Raw genomic sequence first — 13,568 nt, forward strand, 5'->3', positions numbered from 1 at the left:
CACGCTCTCTCCCTCAATACCATCCCAAATCCACGCTCTCTCCCTCACACCATGCCAAATCCACGCTCTCTCCCTCACACCATCCCAAATCCACGCTCTCTCCCTCAATACATGTCTGGCTGACGTAGCTGAGATCCCTTGTGGCAGAGGGTGAGATCCTAAATCCCTGAGTGCTAGAGCACAGATGGTCTTTAAGAACAAGGTCTTTTCTCTGGCAGCTGGAATTGACGCAGAATCCCCCACAATTTCCTCCTCCACGTCACTTTCCCTCATCTCCCCCCGGCAGAGTTTGGAGCCCATGAACAGCCACGTGTCCTGTAAAGCTCCCTGCGTTTATTCCGTTCAGGCTGCTCAGGAAGCAGGACCCAAACCCTTTATCAAGGAAAACAGGACACTGAACTACCCATGCCAGGCCACAAAAGCAATTACAGTTGGGAAAGCTCATGAGCTCATTCCCAAAATCCAAGCCAGGGGTGTTCTTCACACCGGTGCAGTTCCCAGCTGTCCCAAATGAGTTGGGATCCATCTTTTCCCATTCCAAACCTCCAGCTAACACACCCCCAGCAACTTCCAAACCCTGGTCTGCACATCCCTGACCCTGGAAGCACAGCAAGGCCTCACCTATTTCCCCTTCCACTCCAGACAGGTCACACCAAACACAACCACAAGGGTGCAAACCCCCAGGCAGCTCCACCCTGGGACCTTCCCACATGGGTGCTGCCTCCAGGGATGCACGGGAAGCTCATCCCCACCTTGGGATGTGTGGAGAAACCCCAGAGTCCAGTGGGAAGTGCAGATTCCTGCAGTTTGTGCCCACATCGGGAGCACTTGGACAAGCATTTGGACAACTTGTAACTGAACTCCGTTGGGTTTTCCCCACAATTCAGTCTCTCTGGAGCCTCCCAAAAGACTTCTCATTGCACTTGGATTAGAGACTTATTTGGCCTCCGAGGAGGCAGCTCTGGGCCTTCACTGATGCTCAGGTCTCAGAAACATTCCCAGTGTGCAGCCCTTCCACATCCCGGCTGGAGAAACGTTCCCGCATCCTTCCAAAGCTCAGTTCCAGCCCAGTAGTGAGCGTTGCAAACCCAGAAGTTGTTTTGTTTAATATTAAATATAGCCCATTTTGTTAACATGCTTCAGCTTCCAAGACTGAGAGATCACAGGCAAGAGCTGTCCCAGGAAAAGCCTCTTGGGATGAATCCCCTCCCAAACATTTGAACGATGAACAGAAGCAAAGGAATTTATCTGACATGATCTATAATAAGATTTCAATATAACATTCAGCCTACAGCATTTCTAAATATGGCCAAAGATCCCTGGAGTTATTTGGCATTATTTCATCTTCCAAGGATTTTCTTTCACTTATTCTGCTGTGTTTGCATACACAGGATTCCACATCCGTCACGGAGCGAGCCCGGCTGTTGTTCCATGGGCTCTCACTGAGATAAAACAGGTCTCAATCCAAGGTTGGCAGGTGCAGAATTTGGGAGTAATTGTATTTATTTATTAAAAAAAGGCCTTTTGACACCTGCTCAAAACTTGGAGATACAGGGAAAATTTTGAGTGACTCCGTTAAATCAAGGGTTGAAGGAATCCTGGAACCTGCTGGGTTCATTCCCTTCCAATCCCTCTCTCTTCCCAGGACATTGGGATATCTGAGGTAAGGAACCACCTGTCTTCTCAAAGCTCTACAAATCAGAACACGTCACCACAGACTGGCATTCTCATTCCTCTTCCCAAACATCAGAAAAATGCCAAGGGGAAGGAAAAATAGAAAAAAATTCTTCCCTGTGAGGGTTATGAGGCCCTGGCACAGGTTGCCCCATCCCTGGAAGTGTCCAAGGCCAGCCTGGACAGGGCTTGGAGCAACCTAGGATAGTGGAAGGTGTCCCTGGCCATGGCAGGGGGTGGGATGGGATGAGCTTTAAGTCCCTTCCAATCCAACCCCTTCCACAATGACCAAATCTTCCACGACTTCCTCACCTCGGAACAGGAGGTGTCTTCAGGAATACCAGTGTCCTTTGGAGCAGCAGTTCCAGCAGGGAGCAAAGCCCACCCCACCCCACAAGGAACACTCACCATGACGGTGCAGTCCTCGGAGCCGCTGGCGATGACCTGGTCATTGTGGGGACACCAATCGATGTCCAGCACCGGCCCCGTGTGGCCACACACTGTGGGGTAGGACTTGTCAATCCTGCCTGTCTGGAGGGAAGAACGAGAAAGAGAGCTGTGATATCCCGCAGGAAGCTGCTTCCCAACCCTCCGTTTGCTCTTTCATATCTGCAATTCCATGAGATCTGAACTCATGGATCAGCAGGGGAAACAAACCAGCAGCTCTTCTCCAGCATCAACGAGCTGGAAATTCCCTAGGGAGCAAGGAAAGGGTTCAGAGATCCAGCACAGGAGGGCTGTGACCCCACACCTCAGCACCTGCTGCAACACCATCCCTTTGTCCATCCCAACTTTTTGAGAAGAGCAAAGCTCTGGTTTCATCTGTGCTTCCCAACAGCAACAGCTGAAGACAACCAAGGTAAAAGTGTCATTGGAGGGCGTTGCTGGTCACTGGATTTACCAGGTCTCCCTGGTTTCTTAACACAGAAGGATTTTGCTTGGATGGGAAGATGTTAGGATGCAGTTGTGCAGAGGAAAATATTGTTTGGAGGAATAAATGTTGCCAGCATGGACTGTGTCAGCCACACCTGATCCACACCTGCCTCTCCATGGCCAGAGGACCGAGGCCACCAATGCCAGGCTCCCTACAGGGATAACATTTCCAAAAACAATGAGCTAACGAGCCACTTAAACCCGAACTGGGACAAATCCAGTGATTCCAACCCAGCTGATGCTGACACACCAACTTTGCCCCTGGATCTGTGTTTTGCTGAGGAGCCCCTGAAGATCCTGAAGCACCTGATCCCCCCCAACAGCTGATTCCACAAACAAGGAAGAAGGGAAAGGAAAATCACTCTCATCATCCTTCTCTCTCTTGGCCAAGCCTTGCACACAAGGGAAGCAATATCTACAATACTGAGGATGCACAGCAGCAGGGGAAGGAGGAAACTCCTCCACTTCCACAGCCACGTCCCTGGTCCTGCTCCATGGGGTTTTGTTTCCAGGGAATGACCTTTTCATGATGAGTGATGGGAGAAGAGAGACAGCAGGCAGAGGTCTGGGATGGGGTCGTCTTCTTTTGTGTTTAAACATGCAGAAGAAATGGTTGGAATTTCCCTCCTGCCATTGGACAGTAACATTCCCCAACCTTGGAGGTGACATTCCTTAATTTATGCCTCCCACCCTGCTCCATGTGGGAGGCTGCTCCTATTCAAGGCTGATAACCAGAATAATGCTGGACATTGGCTTTTGAGGACAGCTGACCTGGAGCCCTCCACTAACAGCAAAACAAGATATGGATCCCAAAAGATCCCACTATCTCCGAAATGGCCAAATTTAGGCTTCAAAAGGAAAAGAAAGTCTCAGTGATTCAACTGCTTTTGGAATTATTAAAAGGGGAAGAGTTGTGGATGAAGAGCCATAAACCTGCCATTCAAAAATTAAAGCCTGTGTAATCCCTCTTGGATGCCACAATGTGAAACAGGATTTAAAAAATTAATACACCCAACTGCCATGTAGAATTCATCCATTTTAATTTACCTAATTAGAAGGAGAATCATGCAGAGCACACGAACTGCAGAAGGCACATGACAGGCCACAGACAAATACAGGCCTGAACCAAAAAGGAAAAATAGGAATAATAATGTAAAATGTCAGGGACTGCCTGTTCTGGCTCCCTGGCAGGAATCAGTGGGATCCTCCAGGAGGAGCCTCTGGTAATTATTTCCAGACTGCACGAGCACTTATGGGTTCAGTTTTGGGGTTTTACAGTCATTTATGACTGTGGGAAGGGAAAAAAAAAAATCAATTTGAGCAAATTAAAGGCCAAACGTCACCTTTCAGTTTGGATCCCGATGAACCTGCACAGCCTGAGCAGGAGCAGCCAGGAGCCCGTGGCAGCAGTGACACACAGGAGCTGCTTCCCACCACCCACGCCAGAGCTCGCCTCTCAAACCAGGATCCTGCACTTCCCTGAAGAGCAGTGCTTTGAGAATCATGGAATGGGTTGGGTTGGAAGGACCTTAAAGATCATCCAGTGCCACCCCCTGCCATGGGCAGGGACACCTTCCACTAGCCCAGGGTGCTCCAAGCCCTGTCCAACCTGGCCTTGGGCACTTCCAGGGATCCAGGGGCAGCCACAGCTTCTCTGTGAAATCCATTCCAGGGCCTCCCCACCCTCACAGCCAGGAATTTCTTTCCAGTATCCCATCTAAATCTACCCTCTTTTATCTTAAAGCCATTGCCTCATATCCTGTCCCTCCATCCCTTGTCCCAAGTCCCTCTCCAGCTCTCCTGGAGCCCCTTTAGACCCTGGAAGTGGCTCTGAGGTCTCCCTGGAGCTTTCTCTGCTCCAGGTGAACACCCCAGCTCTCCCAGCCTGACTCCAGCCCTCAGAGCATCTCCACAGCTTCCTCTGGACTCTCTCCAGCAGCTCCACATCCTCCCTGAGCTGGGATCCCAGAGCTGGAGGCAGCTCTGCAGGTGGGGTCTCACCTGAATTCCCTGTGCATCACCCACAAACACCCCTCTCTCCCTGCCTGCACCTGGAGAGTGACCCCAAACCCCGTTTCCCACAGGGAACAGACAGGCAGGATGGGGAAAGGAGATGTTATTTAGCAGCAGTGTGGGAGAGGCAGCAACTTCAAGCTTCTTTATCCACAAAGAATTCTCAAACCAAGGAAAAGAGGACAAAGCAGAGCAGGAGATGTCCCACACAGCTGCTCCCTGGGATCTGGCAGAAAAAGACAATCCCAGGGAGATGAAGAGCCCAGGGGCATATCAACATCTTCACCTGGGCATGAAAGGAGAGACCCTGCTGCTCAGCAGGCTCCAGGAATAATCCCAGAATCATTCCAGTTGGGAAAGATCTCCAAGATCATCCAACCTGTGCCCAATCCCCCCGCCTTGGCACCCAGCCCAGAGCCCTGAGTGCAAGGTCCGGTCCTTCCTCAGCCACCTCTGGGGAAGTACAAAAATGAGTATTACACATCAAAACAAGACTAAATAAGGATGTAAAGTTGCTGCTGGAGGCCCCAGTGGGGTGAGCAGGAGCGGCAGCCCTTTGAGAGAAGCTCCTGCCTTGTGGTCAGAGGCACCAAACGGTCTCTGCAGAGCAGAGGAAACCACGGTGTTTTCCTGAGCACGGCCTGAGAGCTTGGCCGCGCTTTTGAAGGTGCCACATCCGCCCCTCGTCACCAACACCTTCAGCAGGGACCCTCCCAAGGCACCGTGGGGACAGCACAGGACAGCCACCCACAGCACCATCACAGGGATGACCCCTCGGGGTGAGGAATGAGCAGCTTTGAACTCAGGTGTGGTATTTTGCCACCTCTCAGCATCACTGTTGCAAATTCCATCCGCCAGATTCCTCCTCCCGGCAGCATTCCGCTGCCTGGAGCAGGGAACCCCAATTCCTGGCATTGTACTGTGCTCAGAAGAGCTTGAAAAATCAGTATTTTAGGGGATTTGCCAAAAGGGAAAAACCAGGAAAGCTGCAGTAGGGTTATAAAAACCCACCAGGCTGCAAAATCACCAAATTCCACGGTTTTGAACGCAATTCCTCTCCAACGCCACCGGAACACCACGAGGTTTGGCAACTTGGTTGCCAGCTGGGTGTGTTTCCATGCTACTCTAATGCTCCCAGGTTTGGGGATTTATTTATTTATTTGTAAAATGTAATCTTTTAATTAGGAGAGGATTTGAAATAAATCTCAAGTGCTGATACACAGCTTAAAATTAACTTCAAGAAATTCAATCCTTCTCATAATCCACTGGGACTGTGGTTCGACACATCCCTGATAACTTTTGAATTTTGGAGTTGTATTTGATAAGATATTGGTTAAAAAGGTGAATTTGAGGATTTTTAATAAAGTTGGTGTTGACTGAACACACATTCAATATTCAAGGGGTGAAGTTGCCTTATTAATTTTAAGTGCTTTCATGTATTCCAGATCAGAAAAAAAAAAAAAGTTAAATCATAAGAAATATTAAACCCAGATCAGATGAGAAGAAAAAAAAAAAAGATTAAATCCAAAAGGGATGGATAAGCAACACAAGAAAACTGTTCCTAAAAGTGGGAGTTTTATGAATTAATTTGAGTGTCTTGTGATCGTTTCTCTGCCAGAAAAGGGCATTTGGTGGCAGGAAACAGCTCATGGATTATGGTAAAAATATCAGGGAGAACAGCTGCTTCCCCAGCCCATGGCTGTGCTCCTTGAAATCTCCATTTAAATTAGGGAAGTGGCATCGAGTTGCACAAGTCAAAGCAGCTCCCCCCTCACTCTGCACAAGTTTGAGGAAGGAAATCAGGTCACAACTGCAAAGTTTGAAACCCCAACTGAACTGCTAGAGAAAATACTCCTCTTTTCTTTAAATCATAGATTTTCATTAAAACACTCCTAAGTTTCACCCAAGGAAGTTGAACTTCTGAGCACTGACCCTCCACCTCTGGCTGCAGCAGCTGGGCCTGGAGGAGGCACTAGGGAGAAAACTGGGCTGAAATGGAAGCTCCTGCCCATGCCCAACATCCATCAGTCACCCCACAGCCCAATCCAGGCATCCAGAACAAATCTGGAAGATTAGGAAGTGTTATTCCCAAAAGATACACTGGAAAAGTCAGGCAGTAAGAGACCACTGGGCTCTCCAAGAATTCCCCAGCAATGCTCCCATTCTCCCGGTCACCTTGGCAGCTGCAGGGCTGTGACATCGGATACTGGGGGAAATTTCTTCACTGGAAGGGTGGTCAAGCATGGAACAGACTCCCCAGGGAAGTGGGGGAGTCACCATCCCTGGAAGTGTTAGAACACAGGCAGTTGGGGCATTTTGTGACGTGGTTTAGTGAGAATGGGGGCACTCGGTCAAAGGTTGGACTTGATGAGCTTGGAGGTCTTTTCCAACCTTAATGATTCCATGATTCTATGATTCCATCCCAGGCTGCCACAGAATGGACACATGCTGGCTTTAAAGAGGAAAAAAACCCAACACAAACAGTCCTCACACCCAACCCAACCTGTGAAATCCCATCACTCGGAGCTGGGAGTGCAGCACAGCTCCAGCACTTCCATGGATGTTTGTCCCAGCTTCCACAGGAAAGCTCTAAACACACTCCAGAAATAAATTTCAAAAAGAGAGACCTGTTGCCCAGAAATTCCAATTAAAAAGGGACAGAGTCACTCTTTCATTCCCTCCCCAAAATATGATTTCCAAAGCAGTTCATCCCCCTGCTCCTTCCCAGCTGCAGGAAAACCAATGGGTATCCCAGAAGTTGAGGGTTCTGGATAAAGTGGTAAAACCCCACTGCAGTTCAGAGGATGAGCATCCACCCAGAGAGAGCAGAGCTGCTGGGCAAGGAGACAGGGATCCACAGGGATCATCCCCAAGAGTTGGGAACAGATGATCCAGGGCTCCACCAAGCACAACTTCCATTTTCATTATTGGACAAGTCCTTAAAATTGCAGAGGTATTTGTACAAACCTCTGACTGTAAGACAAGGGATGGAATTTGCTGCTTTTTTCCCTGGAGGAATGAGATCCATTAGCCCCTCTGCTGCCCTCTCTTCCCTACTACATTAGAAGCTGATGATCCATTGGAATCAAGCTGACAGTGATAAATATAAACTTCTTTTTATAGAGAGAAATCCAAGGTGAAATAAAAGGACAGAATCCATCACACTCCCCCTAAAATGGCTGGAAAGGCTTAATAAACCCATCATGGCAAAACCTCCTGATTTTATTTTACACACAGTTCAGAAAAGGATGATTTTCTTTCCCCCAAAATCCTTCCTGGTGGAATAGGAATGGGGAAGAGCTGCTTAACAACTCTCATATGCCATGGATGAACACCAAGGCCTGTCACTTGCAGAACGACATATTCCTTGGAGAAGATCATTCCCGAGGTGTGCACGCCCCCACCCACATGCTAATTGCCTCTCAGGGCACCATCTGATCCCAGATCCTGCAGGAATGTTGCTGGTGTGAAAGGAGTGCAGGAAAATGGAAAAATCTAATAAAAGCTATATCCAAAAGGGACTGAATAAACCTCTGGTAAAGGCCTTACGTAACACAACTCGTGGCTGAATGGATCTTTCTGCATGAACTCAAACAAAAAGGAACATTTGCAGCAGGTTTTTCTGTGCAGATAAAAACTGCAAAGGGTTTTTGAGGAGGGGAAAAAAAAGAAATTTGTCTCCAGTTCTGCTGGAGCACAGACCCAGCACCAGAACCACCCCTGAATCCAGGTGTTTTTCCAAGTCATTCTGCCCAAACTATCAGGAAACCCAGAGAATTTTAATCTGGTACCTCCCCTGTGTACCCAGAGCTTTCCCTGGGATAAGGCTCAGAGAAAACCAATCCTACAACCACAGCCCAGAACAAGCAGGGAAGTTTCCAGTTCTTCCCTGGTGAGCAGAGTTAATACTGATTACCCTGGCTCTTATCACCTACACAGCCCTGATGGAGAGGAATTACAGCTTTTCCAAACTATGTGGCTCATTCCAACAGAGGCCAACCCTCCAGACCGAGCAACCTGTGGGAATTGGATTGTCTGATGCTCAGCGGCTCCTGCCGGAGCATGGGAATAGCGAGTTCCTGGCAAAGCCCCTGCACATGTGCGTGCAAGAAAACAGGAAGTTCAGACAAAGCATTTCCACAGCCAGCAAAGCCGGCTCGGCTGCACCGGCTGCGGCTGCTCCGGGAGCTGCGGGGATGGAAAGGGGATGCAGCCCCTGGGTCTCCCATGCCTCTATCTAGCGAAGGAGGGAGGGGGCCGGAGAGACCCTCAGCAGCACGTGGGGGCTTGGGGCACGGCGGGGACGTGGGTGCACAGGGGATAATTCACACACACACACGGGTTAATGAATCCCGGCGCGCACGGGCCAATTCCCGCGCTCACGGGTTAATTCCCGCGCACTTGCCGCGCCGCGCCCCCGCCCCCGCCAATCAGCGCGGCGGCCGCGAGCGCTGCCATGACCATATTAGGTAAAAAGCCGCGGCCGCCGCAGTGCCGCTGCGGCGGGCGCGGGTGCGCGCGCGCGGAGGGGCGGGGCTTGCGGAGACAGGGGCGGGGCTTCCCCCTCCCTCCGCTGTCCGTCCCCCCCCCACCTCACACCGAGCACATGGGTGCGGGGTCCCGGCGGGTTCATCGCGCCCCAAAAACACCCCCAGACCTCCGACCCAGCGCCGGGAAGGAGCTGGGAGCCGCCTGCCCGGCAGGGAGAAACCCCGGCCATAACAAAACGCTGCAACGGTACCGCAAATTGGCAAGAAAAAGCGCGTTAAAACGAGTAAAATTCCCCCTTTTCTGTGCTCACCCCGCACCGAGGGTCAGCCACATCCCAAATAATTCCCAGTGAGCCGCAAAGCACTGGGTTTGAGCAGCCACGATGTCATGATGGGCTATTTTCCCTGCAGAAATGCAGCAAGTGTATTTTTATGGCCCAATTTTAAAATCAGCCCAAACCCATGGCTGAAAATTGCTTTTTTTTTTTTTTTTTTTTTTACCCCTGAATATAACAACAAGGATTTTGCTGCGGGGAGCTTAATAAGTATCTGTGCTAAACAGGCTCAAAGAGAAATCCAAATGTTATTTAGGGTGTTGAAGTTCTGAAGGAACAATTTCATCAGCCCAGGCTATAAAAATAAATGCGGAACCCAGGAACTGGTTAGAGCAGAGCCAGCAAAGCACTGCATTGCAAAAGAACGTGTCAGGCTGGGGGTGAGGGACACAGCTCCTCCAGCTTCCCATGGAACCTCCTCAGATGTGGATGTTAAATGGCTGTGGAAGGCAGGAATGGAGCTGAGGGCACCAAGGCAGTGATAAATAGAGGGAGAGTGGGAGGAAGAACAGAATGGATGTGAAAATAACGCCAAAGATGGCATTTAAAAATGCAGAAGGCCAGGGCACTCAGAATTAGCAGGAATTTCTGCCAGGGACTGAGAAAACACAGAATCATGGAATCATTAACATTGGAAAAGCCCTCTGAGACCATTGAGTCCAACTGTTCCCCCAGCACTGCCAAGGCCATCATGTCCCCAGCTGCCACATCCATGAGGCTTTTAAATCCCTCTGGGGCTGGGGACTCCATCACTGCCCAGGGCAGCCTGTTCCAATGCCTGACAACCCTTTCCATGGAGAAAATTTCCACAATATCCAATCTAAACCTCCCCTTGCACAGCTTGAGGCCATTCCCTCAGGGTCTGTCCCTTGTTTCCTGGGAGCAGAGCCTGACCCCCACCTGGCTGCCCCCTCCTGTCAGGGAGTTGTGCAGAGCCAGAAGGTTCCCCCTGAGCCTCCTTTTCTCCAGGCTGAGCCCCTTTCCCAGCTCCCTCATCAGATTTGTGCTCCAAACATTGGGATGTAAGAGAGGAAAAGAAGGATGCACATCCCCTGCTGTGGGCATGTGGAATTCCTCATCCAGGGCTGTGCCACCACGCGTGGTCCAGGCAGGAGGAGGACACGTGGCCTGAGGATGAGCCCAAAGCAGGGAAGGGCTGCTCATCAGAGCACCAAACGGAGCTATTTTGGGAGGTTGGGGTTTGGCTTTGCTTAACACGATGGAGAAGTCGCTGCCCCTGCTCTGCCCTGGCCGGGCGGGAAGTTGAGCTGAGCCCTGGGCACTAATTCTGTATTCCACAGGGCAGATCTGGAAGTGGAGCTGGGAAAGCAGCTCAGGGCTGATGACAGACTGAGGACAACTTAACCACAGCTTAAGAGAGGAGCTGGAGGGTCACAGAGGAAAGAATGTTGCAAAAAAAGGCTTTTGATCACAAGAATTTGCTGGTTAAGCATCAGAAAGGGATGAGACAAATCTCCTCCAGAAGATGGATGTGACATTTCCATGTAGGACCAGAGGCAACAGGAATGCCCTTCCTGGAACCAGCTCATTCCTTCACATGCCTCCAATGTGGGGCTGCAAGGAGCAGTTGGGCTCAGGTGCATTCCTGAATGAATTCTGCAAGGAGCAGTTGGATTCAGATGATTCCTGAATTAATTCTGCAAGGAGCAGTTGGATTCAGGTGGTTCCTGAGCAAAGTGACAAAAAAAAAAATAGTTGAATCCCTGACAGTAGAAAAACCTGACTTGATCATAAAGAGGCTTCTAAAATACGATTCCATGTGGAAAGTTCTGCCAGAATTGGCTCAGATGAGTCAAGCAAACAGCTTGTTTGTTGTGTTTAATGTACAGGAAGCATCAGACTGATTACAGACATTAAACACATTCATACACGGCACCACCGAGCAGCGTTTGTCACCACAGCTGACACTTCCCAGCCTTCAGTATTCCCAGAGAAACTCCGGGATGACAGCACAGCCGAGCAGGTGACTCAAGAAATATTCCAGCAGCACTTACCTTGTGCAGAGGCAGCACCAGGAAGGCTCCCCCACCGCTGGCATCCACGATGATGGCCACGAAGCGGGGGTTGACGGCGCAGAAGGAGCTGTCCCAGGTGACGCGGGACACGCGGATGTCATCGTAGCACTGGTCGTTCTTCACCGCCTGGCCGAAGACGTGCCGGAATTTGCTCTGTCGTACCACCCGCCTCATCGTGTCTGCACAGGGATGCAAAAGGAGGGGGTCAGTTCAAGGGGAAGGATGTCCTGCTTGTCCAGAAGATTCTTGGACAAGGATCTACAACACTGGATCTTCGCATCAGCTCCATCGCCCCGCTTCCAGCAACGCGGGAACACGGGGTCGCTCGCTGTTGGTAGAATCGTGGAATGGCTTGGGTTGGAAGGGACAGGATCCCAGAATGGTTGGGGGTGGGAAGGGATCTCTGGAGATCAGCCAGTCCAACGCCCTGCCAAGGCTGCTCACCCAGAGCAGGTGACACAGGAATGCATCCAGGTGGGTTTGGGATGTCTCCAAAGAGGGAGACTCCACGCCCTCCCTGGGCAGTTCCAGTGCTCGGCCACTCTCCATGGAAAGAGGTGGAATTCCATGTGGTTTAGTTTATGGCCATTGCTCCTCATCCTATTGTTGGGCACTGCTGGAAAGAGTCTGGCACCATCCTCTTGGCACCAAAGACCTTAAAGCTCATCCTATTCCACCCCCAGCATGGGCAGAGATACCTCCCACTATCCCAGATTGTTCCAAGCCCCATCCAACCTGGCCTCGGACACTTCCAGGGATCCTCCACCTTAAGACCTGGCAAATTCTCAGCCAGCTTTGCCTTTTCCTTCTTTTATTAACTAAAATTTCAGGTAATTTTACATCCAACCCAACCCAACTGCATTTCCAGGGGGCTTTTACAGAATTTGCCAATTAAGCATTAATTTCCCCACTGTAAATGTGTTCCCTGACTGCAGTAAAGGAAGTTCCTAATCCCAAAAGCAGTTTTTAGACAAGTCTCCACATATTTTCAGGGATAAATCTAGTCTTGGATTGAACTTGTTTACTTTCAAGTCAGACAGGGTCCAGAAGATGTAAATAAAAATGCAAGCTCTCAAAATCCGGTGTTCCTGTGAAGTGGTTCCACATGTTCCCTAGCTTCCAGTTCTTTCTTCTAACTCCAAAATCTCCCTAAAAAAAAAATGAGTTTCCTAGGCAGAAAGAAGTAATGGAAACAAGTTAATGACTCCAATTAACTTGGTGTGTCTGTAGCATTTCTTGAGAAAAATTATTTTCAAGAATGCTGGAGTTAGAATAGAGGGAAAGGGAATCGGTGTGGAAAATTCCAGTACCTGGGAGAAGACACAGGCACAACACCAGCCTTGGACTGTGGATACAACCTACGGAGCCCTTGCATCTGGGAAGGGCTTTTCCCATCTCAGAGAAGAGGGAACAAAAGAAGAGCCTCCATACAGCATCTTGCTTTTACATATGGGAAAAAATATTTCTGTCCCAGTCTCTAGGGAAAGCAAAAAAAAAAGGGAAAAAATAAAAATAAGCAGAGTCCACCTCCTATCTCGCCTCTCAGAAGGTCCCCAAACATATGGAGAGGCTGGGAAAAACTGCGCAGCTCCTGGAGCTCCTCGCTCCAGCACGATGCTCCGGAGTGAGAGACTGGGAATGTGGCTGCATCCCGAATCCCTGCTCCCAGGCTGTCTGCTGCAAACTGTGATGAAAGCTCAGAGGGCTGTCTGTGACTGCAAAGGCTTCGCAGGGAAGCGCCGAGCGTTGATGGGTGTTTTGTAGTCTGGGAGGTTAAATAAAAAATTAACAGCGACAAAAAGCGGGATAACTGCAGGGAAGCGCTCATCAGAGCCGGGAAATGCCACGGAATGTGTTTGAAGAGGAGAAAAATGTTCCAATTAACGAAACAGACAGCTCTGCAGTGAAACTGGTTCTGCAGAGATAAGGGAGAAGAAGCAGAGGATTTGTTTTCCACCAGAGCCCATTTGGGAACTGGCACTGGTCACTTCCATGGTGGCTCAGCTGCTGGGACAGGGATGTACCAGTGCCACTGGAGCCACCAGTGTGCCCAGTCCACACCAATTTGGGGTCAGTTTTGTGATGGG

At 50.0% G+C, this 13,568-nt stretch overlaps 1 protein-coding gene across 1 annotated transcript in view; it reads right to left on the reverse strand.

The window, feature by feature from the left end:
* Window positions 1-1,871: 1,871 nt before the first annotated feature.
* LOC121672417 overlaps window positions 1,872-13,568 on the reverse strand; it is a gene marked incomplete at its 3' end in the record, with an annotated part of 35,902 nt that continues 24,205 nt past the window's right edge. Inside the window, exons 2-3 of the mRNA XM_042045059.1 lie at window positions 11,461-11,660; window positions 1,872-2,205 (exon numbers count right to left, since the gene is read on the reverse strand). Of these exons, the coding sequence (XP_041900993.1) occupies window positions 1,872-2,205; window positions 11,461-11,660 (534 nt within the window). The remainder of the gene's footprint in view (window positions 2,206-11,460; window positions 11,661-13,568) is intronic.

The sequence above is a fragment of the Corvus kubaryi genome, unplaced genomic scaffold, assembly GCF_017639235.1.
Source record: "Corvus kubaryi isolate FWS band 111438036 unplaced genomic scaffold, C.kubaryi_AGA036_p1.0 61999, whole genome shotgun sequence".
NCBI lineage: Eukaryota > Metazoa > Chordata > Aves > Passeriformes > Corvidae > Corvus > Corvus kubaryi.